We start from the raw sequence: 26556 nt of genomic DNA on the forward strand, positions 1-26556 counted from the left end.
GGATTGTAGATTACTAGAACTAGAAAAGACTAGTGATTCCAGTCAAACCCTCTGGTTTTCCAGATGAGCTCACAGGCCCAGAGTGGTTCAGAAATTCACTCAGGGTTACACGGCTTGTGAATGCTAGCTAGTTCCAGAGCTAGGACCTGAATCCTAACTTTCAGATGCCTGAAGCTAACCATACCATAATTAGCTTCCTTTAAGCGCACCCAAGATCACACTAAAAAAAGACCCTTAAACAAGCCAAAACAAGACAAGGAAACTCCAAGATCCCCCAGAGCTTCCTCCATCCTGGGCTTCTTAAAGAATCTCACATGCAAAACCTATTAATTTACTCTCCTGATAAATTAGGGGGTAATTATTTACAAAATAAAAGGATTATCTGATTTACAAAGAATTCCTTTAAATAGCAGCCCTCTCATGTATGTGTGTTTTACAGATTATTAACTATTTAATATATTTAAATAACTATTTAATATATATTTAATATATTGGCTAGGTGGGTGGGTACAGAGGGTACAGAGAACTAAATAAAACTGAAGAGCATTTTGAAATGGAGATAAAAGAGCTCTGAAATAATGTTTATCCAAAAAAAAAAAAAGATCTATGGGTAGACATTGGTCCATGTGGCAAGAAATTGAAACTTACGCTAACAACCACATGAATGAACAAATCCAGCACCAGTCAAGCCTTCAGATGAGTATAGCCCTGGCCATTCAGATGAGTATAGCCCTGGCCAATGTCTTGACTTATGACAGACCCAGGACCAGACCACTCAGCTAAGCCCCTTCCAAATTCCTGATCTACAGAAACTATGACATAATAAATGTAGAGGTCAGCTGATAAGTTTTGAGGTAATTTGTTAGCTGGAAATAAATTACAATGTAACTTCAAATTTGCAATTAGCCAGTGTGATAAAATAGATTTTAATGATGGTCCTGAGTAGGAAAAAGCAGACCCTTCACATGTCAATTAATTATCGTCTGATCAAAGCAGTGCCTTACAAAGTTTATACATTTTCTTCTACTGAATTTTTCTTTTAAAAATTACATGTTACATACTTGTTCTATAAAATTCAGAAATAGCATAAAATGGAAGAAAAATGATATGTTATTTTACTGCTCAGAGAAATTTTCTTTAATACTGTGATATATTTCTTTATTTTTCTCTGGCTTCCTGGGTGGCTCAGTGGTAAACAATCTGTCTACCAATGCAGGAGACACAGGAGACACGGGTTCGATCCCTGCATCGGGAAATCTCCTCAAGGAGAAAAGGGAAACTCACTCCAGTATTCCTGCCTGAAAAATCCCATGGACAGAGGAGCCTGGTGGGCTGTAGTCCACAAGGTCACAAAGAGTCGGACGCGACCAAGTGACTGAGCATGCATATTTCTCTCCAGTCTTTTTTTTTTTCTCCTCTATGTGCTGTTTTTGTTTGTTTAACATTCTGCATTTCTTACTTATTTATGAGAAAATCTATACTATTATAATATCCTTAAAAATATTCTTAATGACTGCATTGTGTTCTACTCAGTGAATGCACCACGGTATGCTTAGTCCTCCACTGTTGAACATTTATGTTTTTTTCACTCAGACCTTTAACTATGAAAAGCTTCACACATGAAGCTTTTTCAGTACTTAGGGTGATAATAGAAATACTGGATGACAAGAACATAATAAGGACCTTCATACATATGGCCAAGTTCTTCTCCAATGGGATTTTACAATTTGAACTCCCAGTTGCTATTTCAAAGCATCCTCTTTAGTAGTAAGCCTTATTCCTTAGAAATATTAAGCCGAGTCCTGAACAGAGGGCACTCCAAGCCTAGGAGGAGAGACCACGTGAAACCTGTGCTCCACCAGGGGGGTTCCCTCCCCACTCAGCCTCTCTTCCTTGTTGCCACTTTTTGAGGGCATTTCCCTCAAACCTTTGGGGAGAAGAAATGATCAATGCGTGTTGGGAAAGCTTGAGGTTTTTAATGGCTTCCAGATAGACTGTATTTTGCTAAATAAACTTATAAAGTAGTGCAGTAAGCTCCTACCTCTGTGATACTCTGGATTCACATTTTCGTAGATTGGAAACAAAGGGTTTTCTTGTTCACTCCGTAACTTCCTTGCTCTGAGAACATCTCTTACACACTGATGTAGGTACACATACTGACACTACGAAAAAGCAGAAGACATGTCAGAGGAAGGCAAATTCTCAAGCATAAGAAAGTTAAGGAAAACTACTATATATAAAATAGATAACTAATAAGGACCTACTGTATTAAGCATAGGGAACTCTTCCCAATACTCTGTAATGTCCTATATGAGAAGAAATCTAAAAAACAGTGGATATGTCTATACATATAATTGATTTGCTTTGCTATACACAAACAGTTGTAAATCAACTGTACTCCAATAAAATTGTTTTTAAAAAAAATTTTCAAAAGACAAGATACTTATAAAAAAGAAAGAAAGACAAGGGACTCTCTCCAAACCTCAACAGTAATGGGATTCTATAATGGTTAGCAAATTTCATGATAACCCTTCACTAACCTCAGATATGCAGATGACACCACCCTTATGGCAGAAAGTGAAGAGGAACTAAAAAGCCTCTTGAAAGAGGAGAGTGAAAAAGTTGGCTTAAAGCTCAACATTCAGAAAATGAAGATCATGGCATCTGGTCCCATCACTTCATGGCAAATAGACGGGGAAAAAGTAGAAACATTGTCAGACTTTATTTTTTTGGGCTCCAAAATCACTTCAGATGGTGACTGCAGCCATGAAATTAAAAGACGCTTACTCCTTGGAAGGAAAGTTATGACCAACCTAGATAGCATATTCAAAAGCAGAGACATTACTTTGCCAACAAAGGTCCGTCTAGTCAAGGCTATGGTTTTTCCAGTGGTCATATATGGATGTGAGAGTTGGACTGTGAAGAAAGCTGAGTGCCGAAGAATTGATGCTGTTGAACTGTGGTGTTGGAGAAGACTCTTGAGAGTCCCTTGGACTGCAAGGAGATCCAACCGGTCCATTCTGAAGGAGATCAGCCCTGGTCGTTCATTGGAAAGACTGATGCTAAAGCTGAAACTCCAATACTTTGGCCACCTGATGCAAAGAGTTGACTCATTGGAAAAGACTGATGCTGGGACGGATTGGGGGCAGGAGGAGAAGGGGACGACAGAGGATGAGATGGCTGGATGGCATCACCGACTTGATGGACATGAGTTTGGGTGAACTCCGGGAGTTGGTGATGGACAGGGAGGCCTGGCGTGCTGCAATTCATGGGGTTGCAAAGAGTTGGACACAACTGAGTGACTGAACTGAACTGAATGGCTTCTAGTATGTAGAAGAGTGACTACTTTCCCTTACCACAGAGAAGAGGATGAAAAAAGGCAGAAAGGCAGTGTTTATTCATCTTTTTTAGGTACATGCATATTTAGAATATGTCCTATGAGGGCCAACAACTATGTCTGACCATAGTAGGTCCTCCACAAATAGTTATTGAATATACAAAATTAATGCCAAACACTGTGCTATGCATTTTATATGAATTATCTCATTTAATTACTTTGACAACCTCATATAGTAGATATAATGATCCATATGAGTAGAAACTAAGAGAAGATAAGTAACTTCTCCAAGGTCACACAGCTAAGAAATGAGATCCTAGGATTTAACCCAGGTATGTGAGCCCAAACTTCGTACTTTTTTCATTACATCAATTTTCTTAGATGAAACCTAAAATCATTGCATTATTGAATGTGAAAATAATGTCACTGCATACCGTGTTGTTTCATTCTTTGTGGTGGGGGTGGTGTGGTGAGAAAAAAGAGGTTGTACAACAGATGTGCATATCTTGGTTCTCAGTATCTGAGTCTGAGTCATTAAAGAATCTCAAAGATGTTGGCTTACTGCAGAAAACCATAGAGGCTTTGTGGTTGTTCAGTCACTAAGTCATGTCCAACTCTTTGTGACCTTCTGAATTGTAGCATGCCATGCTTCCCTGTCCTTCACCATCTCCTGGAGTTTGCTCAAACTCATGTCCATTGAGTCAGTGATGCTATCCAACCATCTCATCTTCTGCTGCCCCCTTCTCTTCCTGCCCTAAGTCTTTTCCAGCTTCAGGATCTTTTCTAGTGAGTCAGGTCTTAGCATCAGGTGACCAAAGTTTTGGAGCTTCAGGTTCAGCACAAGTCATTCCAATGAATATTCAGGGTTGATTTCCTTTAGGATTGACTGGTTTGATCTCCTTGCTGTGGGACTCCCAAAAGTCTTCTCCAGCACCACAATTTGAAAACATCATTTCTTCAGTGCTCAGCCTTCTTTATGGTCCAACTCTCACATCCATACATGACTACTGGAAAAACCATAGCTTTGACTATATGGACTTTTGTCAGCAAAGTAATGTCTCTGTTTCTTAATACACTGTCTAGGTTTGTCATAGCTTTTCTTTCAAGGAGCAAGTGTCTTAATTTTGTGGTTGCAGTACCATTCACAGTGATTTTGGAGCCCAAGAAAATGAAATCTGTCACTGCTTCCACTGTTTCCCTATCTATTTGCCATGAAGTGAGGGGACCGGATGCCATGATCTTTTGTTTTTTGAATGTTGAATTTTAAGCCAGCTTTTCACTTCCCTCTTTCAACTTCATTAAGAAGGCTTACACAGTGAGAGTAGCCCCACCTGTTACCTATCTGGGAACTACTTTTTTTTTTTTTGCTGTCTCTTTGGAGAAGTTGTGTTCTCCTTTGTGCAGTTTTTTAAAAAAAATTTTAGATGTTGGAAATGCTTAAATTCTTTACAAATACAGTGACATTTTGAAATATTTTTATTCACAGTCTGCTGATAATGGTTCTGTTTAAAGAGATAAGAGTTCTTATAGTTCAAATTTCTAATCTGCTTTGACATGTTTCCTTGGGTCAGAATTTGAGCAAGAAGTTAGCCAAATGTAATGCTTAAAGTGAGTTATAAAGAACAAGACAAAATTAGATTTCAGCCAAATTTTAAGCCAGGAAATTTGGTCATATATCAGATTATTTTCATAAAAAGAGTCATGGAGCAATTCAGCACATTGTCATTTCAACCTGTATGAAAGCAAGTAAAACGTACTGGGTTGGCCTAAATGTTTGTTTGGGTTTTCCATTAAATGTTATGAAAAAACCCAAACAAACTTTTTTGCCAACCCAATGATTATGTTTGTGTGAGAAAGTGACAGACTTTGTGTTGCTCTGAAGCCTAATCAGACTCTTCTAGGTTGGAAAAGCAAATGGTCTCCTCTGGATGTCTGTCTGTGCCATTGACCAGGGCACAATGATATGGGTTGGTTGTTAGTGCCCTGAATCACCATTTGGGTACAGGAGCATGGTGCAGCTTGTCTGCGGTTTAGAAACTACCTTTGAAACAGAAACAAATATGGAAGAGTCAGTGTTTCGGTGACCAAAAGGACACCATAGAGACCTTCACTGACCATAGAAGCTCAGCCATAAGCAGCTAAACACGTGCACTGGCTCCTTTCCTTACTACCAACCAAGCTGTGTAATCAGGGAATGAATGTGCAATGTCGGCGCTCGGCCTTGGGCTCTCCTCCTGACACAGTACTCCTCAGACGAGGACTCTGGGCTTTCGGTCTGCCACCAGTTGGGATAGGGATCTATCACCACCACTAGACAGGGATCTCAGTTTCTGCATCTGTAAAACAAGGCGGCAAGGGTCTCTTCTACAGCTAACTTCTTTTGACCATTAAAGATTTGTATTAGATTTTGTATTGCTGCCAATTAGATGGATATCGAAAAACATTCCTGGACTCTATGTTTAAGGTGATCCATGTGTCAGTTTTAGAGTATTTTCAAGGTTTGAGACACAAAGGGAGACTATAAATCTGTCTTCATCAATGATCTTTAAAAGTGGACAGGTATTTATTTTTATGTGTTGGCACTAGGCATTATCCCTGGGTGCATGGTCATCTACTCAAGGGAACTCATCATGTAGGTCTGGTATAATCATGAGATTAGAACGTTTCAGAGAAACAAACCAATCAGAAGTGACGTCTGTGTTAATATTAATAACTATTCTCTGCAATTCTGCTCACAAACTCAGCTTACTTGTTATGAGTATCTTATGATCTTGAAAACTTGAGAAGGGTACTCTCCTGAAAATGATTGTTTGTACAGGCAGTCATTTTCTTCATCTTGAAAACTACCAGATTAGAGACTGACACTTCCCTCATTCCTCCCATCCAAAGCATAAATCACATTTTCAATTCTAATGGGATATTAAATGAGTTTGGGACCTTGGAGTTTGGCTGTGAATGAGTTCTCGTATGCTATGCCTTATTAATAAGTTTTTCAACAATGATCTACTCTGGGCTTTGAAACCAGTTAATATTCATTAATTTGCTTTGTCTTAAATATAAATTCTTCTTTTCCCAACAGAATACCCCTTTGAAAATGATTACTCCTAAAACCTTTCAGATTTTTAATGTGCTCCCCGCTTTATTCTTAATGAAAAGTAGACGAAGTCTAATGTATGAATTTCACATCATAAAAGCTCATTTCCCCCCCTCTGTCCAGCAAGCTGGTGAAGCCTTAGTTCCATTCAATTTCACCAATATCTGTAGTATGAGATAATATTTATAGGATTGTACTTAGAGCCTTTCATGGTCTCTAAGTGTACAGTTTAGCAGAAGGGCAGGTATGTGAACAAGTAAGGTGATGAACATAAGACAGAATTGTTTATAAAGCTTCATACATGAGAAGAAGCCATCAGGTTCACTTTTGGAGGAGGAAAATATAGATCTAGAAAGAAAAGGTGACATTTGTTAAGAATTTGAGCAAAGAAATAGGACATTCCAAATGATATAAATAACACAAAAGTGTACATATATTCTGGAAACTGTGAGCGGTCTAGTGTAGTTAAAAGGTAGGGTGCATAAGTCATGGGAAACTCCCAGGAGAATCCCCCAAATGTGCACTGAGTCCCACAACATTCCACTGTTTCCTCCTCAGGGGAAGCAGATGACATTGACAGATGGTGACTATCAGCTCTTTTTCCTTAACAAGAGCATTTTAATGTCTCTCTCAGAATCAGGCAGGAAACATGCCCCAAGTTAGGCTAAAAGGAGGAGGGTCACACTCACAAATCCCTTGTCTAATGTCTCCTGTTTAGAGGCCTTTGCTCTTTAATATATTGATCAAAACTTGTGAAGCCCACACCCCTTTGTCTCCCAAATAAAGCAGAATAAAGTTGATGCTGACTCTCTCTGTGGACCCAGAAAAAAATACAAGGGATGTCAGAATGTCCTTTTTCTTTGGCTGGAATCATCACCCTCGGGCTCAGCAGCTCAGCTGTGGCTTGCACCCCTCTGCCCTCACTCTCAGGTCCAAGTAAGCGGTACTGGGACTGAGTGTCTGAGACTGTAGCAGGAGCCCACCTTCAGCAGAGCCTTAAAGCAAGACAGATAATGTCTGGATATTGTTTGGGATTTTGTTTGATAGAGAAAAAAGGAAAGAGAAAATTTCTATCTTATTGAAATCTTTATTCAACATGATCAAAAGAATCACTGATTCTGGACCAGAGAGGGAAACCTTCCTTAATTTTGGCAGACCCTAAGAGAGTGGGGGTGGGTGGCATTATGACATGAAACCGGGGAAGTAAGTTGGAGCCAGGTTCTGAAGAACTTGAAAATCATTTTAAAGCAATGAAGAGTTTTCCATAATTTTTATGCAGGGAGCTGACACAGTGACAGAGCACTTTGTTGGTGGCAGTGGTGATAAAGAGCTGTTTGAGCAGAAGCTGGGGGCAGGAGAGCCATGAGCAGGCTACTGTGAAGGCTCACTGAGAGGTGATAAAGGGCCAGGCAAGGGCAGAGAGTCTAGAACAAGGAGAAAGATGCTGGGTAGAATGGACAGGGCTTAATGATTGCTCGAATGTGTCTCTGGGAACAGTCAGATCCCCAGCCTGGGCAAACAAGTGAAGGTCAAGATGAATGGCAATCACCTGAAACTAAAAGAAGAAACAGCAGAAGTGCTTCTGTTGTTTGTTTTTTTAAAAAAATGAATAATGAATTTGGTTTTGTGTTGGAGATGCGATGACTATAAGACTTTCTGGTGGAACTGTCCATGAAGCAGGTACTTGGGTGAATGCTGGGGAAGGAGAATGAGATCTGGGAGATCTGAGCAGGTATGTGGTTCCTGAAGCCATGGGAATGGAAGAAATATGAAGAATGAAGATGGGGAGAAATAAGAGTAGGGCCTTGAGTAGAGACTCTTGGGAACTTGAACACTGAAAAGTCAGGCTGAAGAATAAGAATCACAGAATCCCCAGAGAGGTTAGGAGGAGGAAGGGGAAATAATAGGTAAAAGAGGAGTTATGTCCAAGGAGGAAGAGGGAAAGCTTTGGTACATTATGTTGCCCCTGCCCTGGATGTCAGCCAGTGATATTTATAGTGGGGTGGGGTTGCCTGTTCTTTGCCAAAATGCATCTCCATAGTTCTGGGCAGGTGTACAGAAGTGATACATGGCCCAAGAAGCCTCTAAAAATAGCTATGGAGCCTGAGCCCTCTATCCCCAACACCTCTTAAGATGATTTATAATGTGATGATCTCCTCCTCCCCAAATCACAATTAAGTATGGCTTAACTGGACATGGAACAACAGACTGGTTTCAAATAGGAAAAGGAGTATGTCAGGGCTGTATATTGTCACCCTGCTTATTTAACTTATATGCAGAGTACATCATGAGAAATGCTGGGCTGGAAGAAGCATAAGCTGGAATCAAGAGAAATATCAACAACCTCAGATATTCAGATGACATCACCCTTATGGCAGAAAGTGAAGAGGAACTAAAAAGCCTCTTGATGAAAGTGAAAGAGGAGAGTGAAAAAGTTGGCTTAAAGCTCAACATTCAGAAAACGAAGATCATGGCATCTGGTCCCATCACTTCATGGGAAATAGATGGGGAAACAGTGGAAACAGTGGCAGACTTTATTTTTTTGGGCTCCAAAATCACTGCAGATGGTGACTGTAGCCATGAAATTAAAAGACGCTTACTCCTTGGAAGGAAAGTTATGACCAACCTAGATAGCATATTCAAAAGCAGAGACATTACTTTGCCAACAAAGGTCCGTCTAGTCAAGGCTATGGTTTTTCCTGTGGTCATATATGGATGTGAGAGTTGGACTGTGAAGAAAGCTGAGCGCCAAAGAATTGATGCTTTTGAACTGTGGTGTTGGAGAAGACTCTTGAGAGTCCCTTGGACTGCAAGGAGATCCAACCAGTCCATTCTGAAGATCAGCCCTGGGTGTTCTTTGGAAGGACTGTTGCTAAAGCTGAAACTCCAAATCTTTGGCCACCTGATGCGAAGAGTTGACTCATTGGAAAAGACTCTGATGCTGGAAGGGATTGGGGGCAGGAGGAGAAGGGGACGACAGAGGATGAGATGGCTGGATGGCATCACCGACTCGATGGACATGAGTTTGGGTGAACTCCAGGAGTTGGTGATGGACAGGGAGGCCTGGAGTGCTGCAGTTCATGGGGTCGCAAAGAGTTGGACATGATTGAGTGACTGAACTGAACTGAACTGAGTTTTTGAAAATGAAAACAAATTTGTAAATTGATGCCTTGACTTTTTAGCAACATGACTGTAGGATATTTGTTCATTTAATAGATTTTAAAAGAATATTGAGGCTAGAGCAAAGGAAACAAATTCCTACCCTCTAGGAACGTGTAGTCTTGTACAGAAAGTTGAAGGAAAAGAATTATTATATAATGTGATGTAATTCTACAACACTTAATGAAAGAACAGAACTAGACAGTGGTCATCAGTGGCTGCCCAAACCATTAAGTGAAAGGCTGATTGGAAATGTTATAGTGGATGGTCATTGTCAGTTTCATCAGTATAAGGAAGGGACACAAACAGGAAGTGCCTCCTGATGTGATGCAACAGGAAGTACTCAGTACCACCCATGAAGCATATGATGGTAAAAAGGATCTGAGACTTAATTAAGCCTCTAGATCCAATGAACTGCTGACAAAAATAATGGAAAATAGAGGATTATATCACCTTACATTATGAAAAATAGAATACATTATGAAAAAGCAGTCAGCCACATTTAGAATGTAGGAAAATCTATGGAACAAATGAACTGATTTCTTTAACAAATAAATGGCATAGGAAACAAATCAGAGGGAAGGTTATTATAGATTAAAAGAAATTTAGAAGAGACTTCAACTAAATGCAACGTATGGACTTTGTATTCTAATAGAAACCAAGTGTAAAAAGCAATTTTTGAGATAATTAGGGATAAACACTGACTAGATATTGGATGATATTAAGGGATTATGATTAAAACTGTCAGGCATGATAATGGTATTGTGGTCATGATTTTTGAACAAGTCCTTAACTTAAAATATATATATAACTGTAAAACATATATGGAATAAAATATATATTATTAATAATATATAGAATATGTATTATTAAATATGTATGTTTTAAGATACACAGTATTTAAGGAAGAAATGATGTGATAAGTAGGATTTCCTTTAAAACAGTCCAATAAGTCATGGGGTAGGGGAACACTGTGTGTGGGCTAAGAATTGAAAAAGATCAAAGAATACTGATGACTGCAGAAACTGGGGTTTGGGTATGGAAACTCATTATACTATTTTCCTTACTTTCATGTATTTAAAAAAAATACATAATAAAATATTTAAAATATAGTGCAATAATTATTATAATGAAAGGACAGTGGGGGTAGAAGATCCTGGGTGTGGGCACTGCCCATAGGAGGCAATGATGACAGTGTTCTCCCAAATGTGTTACATAACATGAGGGTCTGCAGGATATGAATATGTTCTGCACAAGAAGAGGATGTGGGGGTCAAGGTGGTTTTAGGAACAGTGGGCTCAACAAAGCTCAAGGGGAACCTTTGCTATGGGACATCTCCATTCTGTGGAGCGTGGCCACCGGCAGTTTTCATGTGTCCCATGACTCTGCCAGGGCAGAGTAGCACACAGAACTTTTCACCTTTTTGAGCACAGGCATTTTTTTTTTAATAGAAGATTTTGCACAGTTACTTGGGAAACAGAAGGGCAGGAGAACTTGGACCTGGTAAGGCCATGATGCAGGGACGGAGGTTTGGTCTGTGCAGGGACACAGTGCTGACTCTGAGGCTGTGGGCCAGGGCACTTGGGAATTAGGACTTGGGACTTGGGATTCTCTAGAACAGATGTTAAGTCCCCGCTCAGCTACTTTGTAGCTGTGCAAAGTCCTTTAGCCTCTGAATTTATTCTTTATTTTGGAAATGGAAAATAATTCTCTCTTATCTATGTGTGTGTGTGTGTGAAAATCTAATGAGATGGCATGTTTAGAAATACCTTGTAAATGTCAAAGGATTATATTAATGCAAGCATTTATCCTCCACAATTAATGTATACTCTTTAGTGTCTCCAGAGATGGGGTGCAGCTGGGGTGGGCTGGAGGAGAGAAGAGATTAGAATCTGCTTCCTTTTCACTAATTGAAGTTCTTGTGCTCAACCACCAGCCTATCTTAAAACGATCTTCAAGATGAACTAGCTGGTTTTCCCCCATGTTCATATATTGATTTTTTTTTAAAAATTCATCTTTCTTCCTACCCACCTAAAGAAGATGGACAACTAGTTCAGTAAAGATAAGAATACACATCATCCTCAAGGTCACTGAAATTTCTTTTAAAATAAAAAGTCTTAGAAAACATCAATATTCAATTCTCTTTCTCCTCTTAATGAGTCATAGTTCTTTCCCTTTATCAGATTAAAGCCCTGAACATTTGGGGGCGGAGGGAGACAGACAGGGTGATCTGTGTCCTTCAGCTGAACTCTTACCTCGGTCTGGACCATGTGGACCCTGTGAAGTCTTAGGTCATGCACAGCTCCATAAATGTCCACAGAATCTTTGGAGTCTAATTGCTGGAGGATTCGATCCAATGCAATAAAGGTTCCAGTCCTACCCACACCAGCACTAGAAAAGAGAGTGAAGAAAGACCACCTTTTTCACTAAACTGGACTTTCTGGACTGCATCCCGTGACTCTGGCACAGTCTTTCCTTTCCCTTCCCTTCCAAGTTAGAGAAGAATATAGGATACTTCTTTCTCTCAATGTGTTCTCTCAAAGAAATGAAACCCAGGGTTCTGAACTTCCATCCTTTTCTCCTTCCTTCCTCCACCTCTCCACCCATCAAGCGTAAGGATTTTCTGCGTAGCATTTTCAAGCATGCTTTCATACTCTTCCCACATTCATGTAAATCTACACACAATATACTCATTTAACGTGTTTCCAAATTTTACTAAAATGGTACTAAACAAGTTTTATGTATTCTTATGTAAACTTTTCTACTCAATATTGTTTTTGAGATTTGTCTACATTTGTTACATGTAGACATAATTTCTTTTACAGAGGTCATAAACCACCGTTCCCTACTGATAGACAACGAGATTGTTTTTAGTTTTTCTCTATTACAAATTGTGTTGCAGTGAGCATCATCGTGCATACGTGTGGGATTTCTCGAGGGTTGATATCTAGAAGCAGAACTGCTGGGTTATATTGTATGAACACCTTCAGCATCACCAGGAATTGTCAAATTGCTCCCTAAAGTGATGGCATAACCTGGGGGTTTTTGATGCAGGTATTTATAAGATAAAGAAAAACAGGTTTTCGGTGTTATTGGGTGAACACGCCTGCCATTTTCAGAAGGCAGGAAACTCTTGAAAGCCTCACATTCCTATAAAAAGCATCATGGTTCCGATGACATATAAAAGCAGGGCTCCTAGGGTGCTGGGCAGGTTGAGAGGAAACAAGTGCACAGGACATTTCTCTTCCTGTAGCAATTCCCTGCTCTTTGTTTATTCGTGCCGTTCAGTGAGGGCTATCCAAGTGTTTCTGCAAACATTAATTAGCTAAACACTAGGCTCCCCAGGGAGAAAGAGAGCGAGAGACTGCTTGTTAGGTTGATTTTATGGTTGTACAGGCTGAAGCCAAGAGAAGTCAAGAGAGAACAGAAATTTAAGAGCGAAAGTGGGTTGCCACAGATGGCAGTGCTACTCCACGGGAAGCTGAGAGCTGTGATGCTAAAGGCTGGTTATGGTTTATACAGGTGGGGGAGAGAGAGGGCCATTCCAAGGAGAAAGAATGGCAGGAGGCAGGGAGGAGCATGAGCAGTCTCCTCCCCAGCTAGAGGGGGACGGGAGTTTCTGGGAACTTGGATTGAGGGGTGAGATGGGGCCCAATGATGAGGGACCTGGAGGTCACATAAGGGCTTTGCATTGGATACAGTAGGGAAAAAAGCAAGAGGGAGAGAAGGATGGAGAGCCAGCGAGAAAAATGGGAGGTGAAGAGACTGCAAAGGAGTGAGGTTGGGGAGCCGTGGGTGGAAGAGGGCGTAAGAACACCCCCTGGGCCCAAGCAGCCTGGTTGGGCACACAGACCCTCCACCTACCCCATTCCCCACGCCTAGACACCCGGCTGCCATACTGCTGGCTCTGGGCGGGAGTACCTGCAGTGCACCACCGTAGGCCCGGCTCCGGGGGTCCTGTTGATGTAGTCCCTGACAGTTCTCACAAACTGGATCAGGGACTGGGTGCTCTCCGGGACACCGTGGTCTGGCCATACCGTGTAGTGGAAGTGGCGGATGAGTCTGTGTGCATCCAACTGTTCCTCCTGGAAGAGCAGAGGGGTAAGAAGGGGAACAGCTCAGGGCAAACCTTCAAACCTGAAAACCATGCCCAGGCAGGGATTCCTAGGAGCCAAGCTACAGGAGAGGACACCAGCAGAAATCGGATTCACAGGTGTTCTTCATCTTCCTACGCGGCGCTAGTGGTAAAGAACCCACGTGCCAACGCAGGAGACAGAAGAGACGTGGGTTCGATCCCTGGGTCAGGAAAAGCTCCTGGAAGAGGGCATGGCAACCCACTCCAGTGTTCTTGCCTGGAGAATACCCATGGACAGAGGAGCCTGGCGGGCTACAGTCTATGGGGTCACAGAGTCGGACACAACTGAAGCGACTTTAGCACACACTTCATCTTCCCAACTTTGTTAGTCAATGAAGTCAAACGAACAAACATACGCTGCATATCCGAAATTCCCGGATGGTCCACTCTGGCAGCACGGATTCCGACAGCATCTGCAGAATGAGGTCCCCATAGTAGAGGGAATCTTGGTCCGCTGGCCAATAATGGTCACACTTTACCTAGAGGAAGACAGGCAGAAAAAAAAAGTGAGTCTGGAAACACGCTTCTACCATGAACCTGAACTTTCCCTCCTGGAAATGTCTTCCTGAGTTGGAATCCAGGGTCAGCTGCTAAAGCAATTTGACCATTTGCTTTGCCTTCACCTGCTCATGGGCTCCCAGTGAGGGAGAGACATCGTCAAGGGGCAAATCCCCCACCTTTAGATTCGTTTCCCTTTCAGGTTCATGTTCTGGGGCTTCAGTTTTTGTTGATTTTCTCAACCTTTCAATTTCATGGACACATAAACCACGTCTTACAATTTCTTGTGCTCTTTTACTGTTTGTTTTTGCTTTGTTTTGTTTTCTGAAGAAAGATCTAGCTGGGAAGATGAAGGCACTGTCTCCCTGACCTTTTTGTGTCCATGTTTTTATGTTGTTTCAACCTGGATTCAATGCCATGGTCCAGGTGATCTTTGAAAAGTCAGAACATTTAGCTAAAATCACATTCACAGGTGAAGACAGGAGAAAGAGTATTGTGAACATGTATAATTGTTGAGCACAGACACTGGGCACTTCACGTAATCTTTCTTTTTAACCATCAACATAACCATATAAACCATTTACTCAGATAACTATTTTATTTTGTGTCTGCAGACACAGCCTAAAATTCACTACTCCTTCAGTTCAGTTCAGTTCAGTCGCTCAGTCGTGTCTGACTCTCTGTGACCCCATGAATCGCAGCACGCCAGGCCTCCTTGTCTGTCACCAACTCCCGGAGATCACTCAAACTCATGTCCATTGAGTCAGTGATGCCATCCAGCCATCTCATCCTCTGTCGTCCCCTTCTGCCCCCAATCCCTCCCAGAGTCTTTTTCAATGAGTCAACTCTTCGCATGAGGTGGCCAAAGTACTGGAGTTTCAGCTTCAGCATCATTTCCTCCAAAGAAATCCCAGGGCTGATCTCCTTCAGAATGGACTGGTTGGATCTCCTTGCAGTCCAACGGACTCTCAAGAGTCTTCTCCAACACCACAGTTCAAAAGCATCAATTCTTTGGCACTCAGCCTTCTTCACAGTCCAACTCTCACATCCATACATGACCACTGGAAAAACCATAGCCTTGACTAGATGGACCTTTGTTGGCAAAGTAATGTCTCTGCTTTTCAATATGCTATCTAGATTGGTCATAACTGTTCTTCCAAGGAGTAAGCGTCTTTTAATTTCATGGCTGTAGTCACCATCTGCAGTGATTTTGGAGCCCCAAAAATAAAGTCTGATACTGTTTCCACTGTTTCCCCATCTATTTCCCATGAAGTGATGGGACCAGATGCCATGATCTTCGTTTTCTGAATGTTGAGTTTTAAGCCAATTTTTTCACTCTCCTCTTTCACCTTCATCAAGAGGCTTTTTAGTTTCTCTTCACTTTCTGCCATAAAGGTGGTGTCATCTGCATATCTGAGGTTATTGATGTTTCTCCCAGCAATCTTGATTCCAGCTTGTGCTTCTTCCAGCCCAGCATTTCTCATGATGTACTCTGCATATAAGTTAAATAAGCAGGGTGACAATATACAGCCTTGACGTACTCCTAGGGGTAGAGCCAGTGACTCTGCCAACATACCTCTTCTCCCCATACAACAGAGGATGGTGCTGACAAGAGGCTAGGTAATCCTTCTGTGTCCTGGACACTTCTGATAATCCCACTTGTTCAGTGGAAACATCTTTGACTGAAACTTCAGACTCAGCATCTGAACACAGCATCACCTGGGTTTACTATAGAGCTTTTTATAACTGGGTGGCTTTAATTCACCAACAGTGTTCTTGTATGATCCCTACTTTGTTTTCATGGGGTTTCTTTCAAGATTTTTTTTTTTTTGATGAGGACCATTTTTAAAGTCTTTATTGAATTTGTTACAATATAGCTTCTGTTATATGCTTTGGGTTTTTGGCTGTTTGGTATGTGGGAATTTAGCTTCCTGACCAGAGATTTTCCTACATTGGAAGGTGTGGTCTTAACCACTGGACAGCCAGGAAAGTCCCTACGGGGTTTCATTTCTATGGGGCGGGGAGTCAAACTCCATCCAAGGGGTGGGAAGCAAGGTTAGTATGACAGGAAGACCGTGTACTCACTCGGCCCTTCTCCACACACTGGGTCACCATGACGATGTTGTGAACATTCTGTTCCCACGCCATTTTCCAGAAGTCATCCTTGGTGCCGGGAAGAGGTCCCTGAGTTGCGATGTATTCTCTCCTGAAGTTGTTACCCTGCAATGAATTTACAATGTGGGGACTCAGAAACAATGGGCCTCTTCAGAACTCTAAACAAAGGGGTTAGCTCTGTAGATTAGGTGAGATGTAAGTCTTTGCCAGGTCCCTGATTTGAAAAAGAGATACTAACGCATGGCAAGGCTTGGGAGCAGGAAGGACAAAGGCCGGAACACTGACCTATTGTGAAGAGCCAAGGTCTTTTTTATTAGGTTGGGTTTATTCTTAAAGGCAGTGGAGGACCTGGGCCATCATTTAGAAAACACTTCACCCTCAGTTATGTGTGTGTATACACAATGTGGATTGTCTGAGGAACTGACGTTGCTAAGCTCTTGCCCTATTCAACAAACAGTTTTACTTATTTTGGATACTTGGCTTTGGGATGTTGGTAAGAGATACTATGCAAGGGAAACTGAAGAGAAGAGAAGAGAACCCACTGTTTATTGAGCATCTACTCTATCACAAGCTCTGGTGGTGGTTTAGTCGCTAAGTCATGTCTGACTCTTTGTGATCCCATGGACTATAGCCTGCCAGGCCCCTCTATCCATGGGATTCCCCAGGCGAGAATACTAGAATGGATTGCCATTTCCTTCTCCAGAGGATCTTCCCAACACAGGAATCGAACCCAGGTCTCCTGCCTCGCAGGCAGATTCTTTACCAACTGAGCTACAAGGGAAACCCATAACAAGCTGTGGGTCAGGATTTTCACGCACCTTACTGAATCGTAACCATAGCTCTATGAGCTAGGATATTTTCGCCCACATATCCTGCATTCTAGCAACACTACAGTATTACTTGCAGATCCCAGCTGAAGCTCTTTCTCCTCTTGTCATTCTTCCGGCCTCTGCTCTGTCACCTCTGCTACCCCCACCCCCACCCCGCCAACCCAAACACAGCCTCTCTTCTGGCGAATCCTTCTTTATCCTCCAAGTCTCAGCATGTTGCCTGCTCTGCTGAACTTTCCTTTATCTTCATCTCTGCTGGAGAATGTTTTCCCAGAAGCTCCTGTGGCAACCTCTAGCCTCTTGCTACTCAGAGAGGGATCCTCAGACCAGCAGCAGGGGGTCATGAGGCAGCTTGTTAGAGATTCAGAATGTCAGGTTCCACCCAGTCCTGCTGAATCAGAAGCTGCATTTTTTTTTCTTCTGGCATGTGGGAACTTAGTTCCCCAACCAGAGATCAAACCCACTCCTCCTGCAGTGGAATGCAGAATCTTAACCACTGGGCTGCCAGAGAAGCCCCAATCAGAAGCTGGATTTTAACAAGACCTGCAGATGATGCAGGTGTGCGTTAATGTTGGTGAAGAACCGCTCTATCCTGTCAAGGGCATCACCTTGTCATTTTCTGATGTCCCAACTCTGCTGAGAGTTCCCAGGGGGTCAGGACTCCATCGGACCCTCTCTCTGTACAAAGCACAATGTCCAACTTACAGTTAGCACTTCATTATATAGTGTTTAGGGCTTCCCCGGTGGCTCAGCAGTGAAGAATCCACCTGCAATGCAGGAGTCACAGGAAGCCATGGCAAGCCACTCCAGTATTCTTGCCTGGAGAATCCACGGACAGAGGAGCCTGATGAGCTACAGCCCATAGGGTCGCATAGAGTCTGACACGAGTGAAGTGACTTAGCATCCACACATATAGTGTTTATGGAGTGAATGGAGGATTATTTAAGGTAAATATTATCCTTATATTTTTTGGAAAAGGAAATGAAGGTCCAAAGGATTGACAGAACTTGCCCAAGATCCCAGAGTCAGCAAAGGGCACAGATGGGATTCAAACGGGTCTACCTGACCTGAAGCTTTTCCACTGAAGGTGCTGTAGGAAGCTGGTGAATAGCTAGCCAGAATCTGAGCCCAGAGGTGTGACACAACCTTTGAGTTGTGTCTGTGGTTTTCAGAAATCCAAATAACTTTGAATTGGCTTCCCTAGCTAGGCCGCCTCAGCTGTGGAGATTCAGCTTCCTTAGGGAGCTCTAATCTTGGCTAAGGGCTGCAGAGAGGAAATGACCTTTGAAAATGCCTCCTGGGCCCATTATAATCCTACGTGACTATAGCCATTGTGAAAGCTGGGCCTTAGCAGGGATTGACTAGGACAGCCTGCATTTTATGGCAATCAGACATGGCCTTTTTTTTTGTTTCTTCTAAAATGTTCATGTTTCCAGACCTGAGAACAGTGGGAGTGTGTTGGAGAAGAGGTGTTTCCAGCATAACCGCCTGTCAAAGCCTCATCCCAGTTGCTATGGCCCCGGGTTCACTTACAGGGATGTAGCTGGCATTGATGTAGTCAGAGCACGGGTCATCGTCCACGTTGGACAGCTTCACTCGAGAGGAATCATCTGGAAGGAAGTTTATTGAGAAAGATGTATCAGTGAGCCATGGGGTGATTTTTCTACTGTTTACAGAACGCTTTGCATTTGACGTGTGCTAGCTCTGACCCTCACCACAACCCCACATGGGAGACAGTCTCAGCTCCATTTTGCAGGTGAAGCTCACACAGAGTTGCACAAGTAGCCCAGAAACATCCAAGCAAACGAGCCAAATGCTCTTCTAAGTCCATCTGTGCTTCCCTCTGTAACACTAACAACATTTGTCTGATGGAGTGGCCAGCTCCTTTTCATTGTTGTAACGAATGCAGTTCAGAAAAGCTACCTTCAATTGCTTCACCCAATTGGGTAAGGATAATAAGAATAATATATGTAATATATATCTTTATATATGAAATAATTGCTAACTAGAGACTTTAAGTAAACCCAGGTTGACCCTTACTGTTAACCCTGTTACAGCTCTTAACCCTCCAAGAAGAAGCATCAGGACCACGTGATGAAATGTCAACAGCATGAGAGGTCTCTCTCTCCCAGCCAGAATTTCAGCTGGTTGTTACCCTCTGGAAAGAAGTACAGTAATGTCCAAGTCATTTGTTTTTAAAGACATTTAGAACCTCAGGTCTTCCATATCTAGCTATACCAAGTTGCTTTAGCCCCATTTTTAATCACAGAAAAGGAAAGAAATGGCGAGAGGAAGGCGGTATTACAGATTTCAACACACAACTTACAGGGCAATATATTGTTGTATCGATTTTTCCCTCTGTTCTCCGGCAAGAGTGCAATGTCACATGATTGGTTTCGACCCACGTCTTTTAAATCCTGTTAGGTCAAAAATAAGTTTGCATGTGAATAATGTGAAACAGAATATGGCAAACTGGACAGTCCTTGAGATACATAATAACATAACAATATGTTACACTAGCTGCATTTGTGGAATGTCTCCTATTCGACCAGGGGCATCGGCTGTCATCCCCACAACAGCCCCGGAGGAGGTAGTCTCATCTCCATTTTACAGACGAGGCTCAGTCAGGATAATTCATTTGCCTCGGGTCACACAGGTTGCAAAGCTGGGAACTGAATCCAAAGCCTGGGCACTTTTTACCCAACCACATTATCTCCCAAGCAAGCAAAAGGCCAGGTTAACTAACTGACAGCATCAGTTTGCATTTGAAGTCTGTTAATTCTTTCTTACCACCCGATCTGGGTAGCACTTTGTTGGTTATTCTGGAGATCAAACTGGCTTCTGAGACTAGGTGGTATATTGTGCAGGGAATGGATTCGGGCATGAAAGAACACTCAGTGAGACCCTAAGTGCCATTCTAACTCCTGAGCCCAACTGGGATGTGATTCCATAGTGAGGGCTGAAAGGAAATTCTGCTAAGAACCAGGGACGCTAAAACATCATTGCATCTCAGTTGTACCTCATATTCCTTGGATAGAAGATAGTTGGAGTCAGCCTGCAGCTTCATGAAGTGCCCTTCAAACTGATTTACTTTTATTGGGCTATGGTTAAAAACACAACAGAAAGAGAAGAAAATTACTGAAGAACAGGGAAAATGCCTTACCCAGCCCCAGTTATATTTCAAAAGCAGACAATATAGTAATTAATGAGCTCTTTCTTACCAAGAAGTTTTCCGGTTACTGTGAAGAGAAGCCAAAAGTAGAAAGATCTTGTTAGCAAATTTCATGTAAGACAATCAACTCTTCTTTCAATAAATAAAGTGAAGGAAAATGTGCTCACCCTTTTTGGCCCAAGTTCAAGTGGACTGACAGTGGTCGATCCCGACGAATGCTCAGACGGGCAGAGGGCCTTTCTCGACCATGGCTGAAACACAAGGGAGAAGACTGATAATTTAATTATGAAATAATTTAAACAGATTTCTCCATCTATGGTAAGGCTGGGCTTGCTTAGTCGCTTAGTTGTGTCCAACTCTTTGCAACCCTGTGGACTGTAGCCTGCCAGGCTCCTCTGTCCATGGAATTTTTCAGGTGAGAATACTGGAGTGGATTGCCATCCCCTTATCCAGGGGATCTTCCCAACCCAGGGATTGAACCCAAGTCTCCTGCATCTCCTGCCTTGCAAGTGGATTCTTTACCCACTGAGCCATCAGGGAAGCCCAGATTTTTCCACTTATGGTAAGGGTGTGCATGTTTGTACAAATATGGATTTTTCAGTACATGTATATTTTACACTCAGCCAACATCCCTTTGAGGGAGGGAACAGAGAGGAAGAACATAAAGAAACAGATTTTCCCCACTCAGAAACAGATCTTTGCAATAGCTGAAGATGTGTCTTCTGTTTTTGGCTACAGGTGATAATCACTTCCTACACTCTCAATAAAGCTTTCCTTAAAAAAAAAAAAAAAAGACACACACACACACAGTAAACCTTAGATGCAAGACACGACTGCAAAAGAGAGGACAATGTGCCAAAGACAAGAAATTCCCTAAGGAAAGAGGGCTTGGCACTGGGGCCACATATGTTTAGTTCTTTTTGCTCCCTTCTTAGCTTAGCATGGCAGATAGGAACCACAAAACTGAGATGGCACCCATACTTTTCAGAATAGTTCAGAAAAGCATTTGGAAACATAATTCATAGACATCTCTGTCTTCACAAGGTGACTGAACACATACACATTCCCCCCACCCCCCACCCCCACCCCGTGCCAAAGGAGCCATTTCACATTCAAATGAGGATACAGATGGCCCCTCATTCCTTTGGTAAGGATAAGATTCAGCAATGGTATGCAAAAAAGTGAGTCATGGTTTTAGGGTTTGACTCTCGTTTTTCTTGGACTTCCCTGGTGGCTCAGATGGTAAGGCATCTGTCTATAATGCGGGAGACCCAGGTTTGATCCCTGGGTTGGGAAGATCCTCTGGAGAAGGAAATGGCAACCCACTCCAGTACTCTTGCCTGGATAATCCCATGGACGGAGGAGCATTGTAGGCTACAGCCCATGGGGTCGCAAAGAGTCGGACACGACTGAGCAACTTCACTTCACTTCACTTCTTGTTTTTCTTAAGAAACAAAGTGACTTAACCTGGAGAAATTAAATGATTTCTCCCTTCTTACTTTTCAGGAGAAAGAGCATTTTCAGTTGCATCTTTAAAATTCTGAATCCAATTACCAAAGGGAACTTGGTACTCACCTGACTTTCCGTCTGCAGATGAATAAGGCAACAACAGCGACGAGCATGCCAATTAAGAACAGACCAGCACTCACACCTTCAATAACTCCAAACAGAGGCTCTACAATGATCCAGAGGGCAACAAGAAACCCAGGTGGGAAAATTAGTGTTAAAAAACCAATAAGACAGCTGGGGGAACCCGTCTCCCTAGTGATGTTATTATAGAAGAATTCAAATGATGCCCACAGTAAGGCATTTACTGTCATTTAGTCACTAAGTTGTATCCAACTTCCCGTGGACTGTAACCCATCAGGCTCCTCTGTCCATGCAATTTCCCAGGCAAGAATACTGGAGTGGGTTGTCTCCATGGTATCTTTCTGACCCAGGGATCAAACCCGCATCTCCTGCATTGTCAGACAGATTCTTTACCACTGAGCCACTAGGGAAGCCCAAGGCTTTTACTATCTAAAGCTTAGGAGTATACAGCTGAAAAGATGAAACATGAGCTACTACTACGTAATGGTGGGTTGGTCATTATACTTTTGAAATTAATGATGTTCAGCTTATACATTAATTGGGACTTCATTTGTGCTTGTATGCACAGCTTGGGGCATTTGAGGTAAAGGCCAGGAGTTTGCCATCAAGGTTAATATGCTATTTCATTTGTTACACAGCATCTGGGACATTAGCAAATCCAGTGAATTGCTCAATTATTTTAATGAAATTCCAGGTTTATTAAATGATCTGATATTGTCACTAGGAATTTATAAGAAGGTAGCCCATTTTAAAAACAGTTTTTTGAAATGTAATTCACATTCCATACTATTCACCAATTTAAACTGTACAATTCAATTATTTTACATTCAATTTTGTAACATTTTTATCACCCCCAAGAGAAGCCCCATGCCCATTAGCAGTCATTCTCCATTCCCTCTCTCTAGACCCTGGCAACCACTAACCTACTTTGCCTTCATAGATTTGCCTTTTCTGGACATTTCGTATAAATTGAGCAATAAACATATGCTTTTTTGTAATTGGCTTCTTTCACTTAGCATGTTTTCAAGGTTCATCCATATTGTGGCATGTGTCAGTATTTCATTCCTTTTTATGCTGAATAACATTCTATATTTTTTTAGCTATTCAGCCATTGATGGACATTTGGGGTATTTCTATTTTTTTGGTTATTTTAAATAATGCTGCTATGAATCTCCATATACAAGTTTTTGTTTTCGTTTTTCATGGGTATATACTAAAGAGTGGAATTGCTGAGCAAGGTGTAACATTTTGAGAAACTGCAAAATGTTTTCCATAAAAACTACATCATTTTACATTCTACAAACGATGTATAAGGGATCAGATTTCTTCATATCCTTGCTAACACTTGTTATTATCTTTTTGATGATAGTCATTCTAGTGGGTGTGAAGTGGTATATTATTGTAGTTATGATAATGTCTAATGATGAGCATCTTTCCATGAGCTTATTGGACTTATGTGTATCTTTTTTGGCAAAATGTCTATTTGGACCCTTTGTCCATTTTTAAATTGGGTTGTTTGTCTTTTTATTATTGAGTGGTGAGTGGTCTATATATTCTGGATACTTAACCTTTATCAGATACAAGATTTGCTAATAGTTTCTCCCATTCTGTGGGTTATCTTGTTTCACTTTATGGTGTCCTTTGAAGCTCAGGAGTTTTTAATTTTAATTAGGTCTCATTTATCTGTTTTGTTGTTGTTGCTTGTGCTTTTGGTGTCATAGCTAAGAAACCATTTCCTAACTCAAGGTCACAAAAACTTCCTCCTATGTTTTCTTTTAAAAGCTGGATCATTTTAGCTCTTACATTTAGTTCTATGCAGTAATTCATTTTTGAAGTGCACTTTAAGCACTTGAATTTGTTTATTCAATGTTGATTTTCAAGATTTAACAAACCAACATAATCATCTTTCTTTTAAAGTGGTTAATATTCCTTTTTTTGGATATATGTTTACTATGTTTCTTTACTGGACTATGTTCAATTTTTGCTGTATAACAATAATTTAAATAGGGAAGAATAATGTTTACAAATCCCATACTTAACATTAACTTGTAAGCAAACACATCTAAATCTTCTTAACTGTGTTCTGATTCCTTTTTGGTCTGAAAAGTGGGAGATTATCCTATATTTGGCATAAATAGATGGGAGTGTTTGTGAAGCTGAGTCATCTTTTGTCATGCAGCATGAGAGACTGTTTTAGCTCTAAAGAAGAACTTCCTGAGACCAAGCACTGTGAAAGGCTGGGTACAGGGAAAGGCTGGACAGATAATGGTACCAAAGAACAATGTGCTAAAAAATAAATCTATTCTCAGCATGTTGGAACTATTCCAAATCAGTGCAGTGCAGAAGTTAAGAGGTCAGGCAGAAAGTGCTAGAACCCAGCTCTGCTATCTTGGGCAAGTTACATAAACTCTTGGTATCTCAAATCCTCACCTTTAAAATGGGGGATGGTAATAGTATCTACCACAAAAGGCCGTAGTGAGGATTAGATAAATTATTCTAAGCACAATGCTTAAAACTGCAGCTCCACAGAGAGGACAAAGAGTCAGTATTAGCTACTATTATTATTCAGGGGCTTCCCTGGTGGCTACCTAGTAAAGAATCCACCTGCTAATGCAGGAGATACAGGTTCGATTCCTGGTTCGGGAAGATCCCCTGGAGCAGGAAATGACAACCCAGTCCAGTATTCTTGTCTGGGATATTCCATGGACAGATGAGCCTGGTGGGCTATTGTCCATGAGATCACAAAAGAGTTGGATACAGCTTAGCAACTAAAAAACAACGTTATTCAGGCTTTCCTTCCAACACAGTTTAGAAAAGTTTCTTTCAGAAATTTATGTAAAGCCAAGTTAACATTTTTTTTATCATGTAAAAGCAACATATAATAAACAAAAGGAAAAAAGTTCCTTCTAGTCTTTTTTTTTTTTCCTATGCATTTCTATGTATATATTTCATATACACATTCCCATTTACAACTTGAAAGCTTTTTATACCCACTTCTGTTTTGGCCTGTGTCAACTCTTGATCTGAATGTTCTTCATCCACTATTTTTTTAAAAAATCCATTTTTAATAGATAAAAAAATCTGGTACCTCTTTCTACCTTCTTGACAAGATAACTCCTTTCAGTCCACTCTGCTACAGAAGTTGTACAATTTCTCTAATCTACATCAAATCATGATCATATAAAGATTACATTCCAAGGAAAAATAAATGATCCTCCCACCATCAGCCAAGTCCCCCGATCTCTTCTGGGTTGGGAAGCAGGGAGTCTGAGGTCTAGCCTCTTACTAGAGGCTCTTGTAGGTGATGTGGTGGTTGGCAGACTATGTCAGATGGATGAAAAGGTTAGCCTTACCTGACTCAGTGGTGATGGGCAAAGAGAAAAATGTGTCTGAATAGAGCGGTTTTGTGAATTCCTTCAGGTCCTCATCAAATAGCTGGGTGAAAGCCCGAATGCTGATTCTGAAAAGAAAACCAATTTGTTTAAGTACAAATTAGTGACTGACCACAGTAGGGCTGACTGGAGAATGTTTTCAAGGAGAAACAGGGTGGTCATCTGGTTGATATGCATGTAGGAGAGGGTATGAATTATGAAATCAGAAGGCCCTGGCTTTGTGCCTTCACACATCATTCATCAGATATTAATTGAGCCTCCTCTGTCCAGAAGCCAGATATACTGCAAAGAATAATCCCTATCATCTCAAGGTTTACATTCTTGAATATAGAACTGAGCTTAGTAGGCTGAAGTCATAGGGCAGCATGGGAACAAAAAATCACTTTCTAACATCTAGAGTATGAGCTGCCACATAGGTAGTGAGCTCCCAGTCACTGAGGGGGTTTAAGCAGAGACTGGAGAACCAGCTCTCAGGGGATCTGCAGGATAGCAGCCTGGCACTAAGTTAAAGATTGGCTTGAGCAACCTCTTGAGCCCATTCTAACCTGAAGTTTTCCAGACTGTAGGTTTACTGAGAGTAACAGGATTGGTTTATAGGGGGAAACTTTTTCTAGGGTTAATTTAAATCATATGAGAATGAATGAATGTCTCTTTTTTTTCCTTAAAAAAGAAATCTAGATTTGCTTAACCCAGAAGTATCTGGGCACATCCTGTAATAATGCTGAAGCATTATTATTACCAGCATTAGCCAGCCAGGACAAACTGTTCTGACCTTTTCCCCTCTCCTTCTAACTCATGTCTAGGTCTAAGTATAATCTCCTCAATATCATCAAGATTATATTGATCAACCTCGTCTATGATTTCCACGTCTAAAAGACACCTTCCAAGCCAAAAGTGGTACTTCCAGGAATAACAGACTATTGGTGGAGGTATTATGCAATGTCCCCGGAGAGTAACAAGCAGTCAACACGTACTACATGGAAGGGAAGGAGCTGGTGGGCGTTGCTAGTGTATCGTAGCTTTGGACATTGAAAAGAGTCTCTCCAATGAAAAGAGTTTCTTTTATTTGTATGGTGATTTGTAAGTGTGAAGAACTTTTACAGACATGATTCTATTTGACCATCTCTAACCTCTCCAGTATCAGAAACTTATGATACTACTTCAGGGATTTGGAACCTGAAGCTTGGGAAGACTGCATTTCTCACTCAAGACTGTAAAGAAAGCTGGTGAAAGA

At 41.4% G+C, this 26556-nt stretch overlaps 1 protein-coding gene across 3 annotated transcripts in view; it reads right to left on the reverse strand.

Annotated features, from left to right (window-relative positions):
• Window positions 1–26556, reverse strand: part of PTPRB (protein tyrosine phosphatase receptor type B) — a 132850-nt gene that overhangs the window by 5538 nt on the left and 100756 nt on the right. For all 3 annotated transcript variants that reach the window (XM_005887723.2, XM_070370603.1, XM_070370604.1), the window contains 12 exons: window positions 25284–25390; window positions 21916–22015; window positions 20508–20591; window positions 20390–20407; window positions 20188–20269; window positions 19495–19585; window positions 18702–18778; window positions 16309–16443; window positions 14082–14204; window positions 13512–13675; window positions 11846–11981; window positions 2042–2162 (listed from right to left, as the gene is read on the reverse strand). In XM_005887723.2, the coding sequence (XP_005887785.1) occupies window positions 2042–2162; window positions 11846–11981; window positions 13512–13675; window positions 14082–14204; window positions 16309–16443; window positions 18702–18778; window positions 19495–19585; window positions 20188–20269; window positions 20390–20407; window positions 20508–20591; window positions 21916–22015; window positions 25284–25390 (1238 nt within the window). The remainder of the gene's footprint in view (window positions 1–2041; window positions 2163–11845; window positions 11982–13511; window positions 13676–14081; window positions 14205–16308; window positions 16444–18701; window positions 18779–19494; window positions 19586–20187; window positions 20270–20389; window positions 20408–20507; window positions 20592–21915; window positions 22016–25283; window positions 25391–26556) is intronic.

Source organism: Bos mutus, chromosome 5 (assembly GCF_027580195.1).
Source record: "Bos mutus isolate GX-2022 chromosome 5, NWIPB_WYAK_1.1, whole genome shotgun sequence".
Classification (NCBI taxonomy): domain Eukaryota; kingdom Metazoa; phylum Chordata; class Mammalia; order Artiodactyla; family Bovidae; genus Bos; species Bos mutus.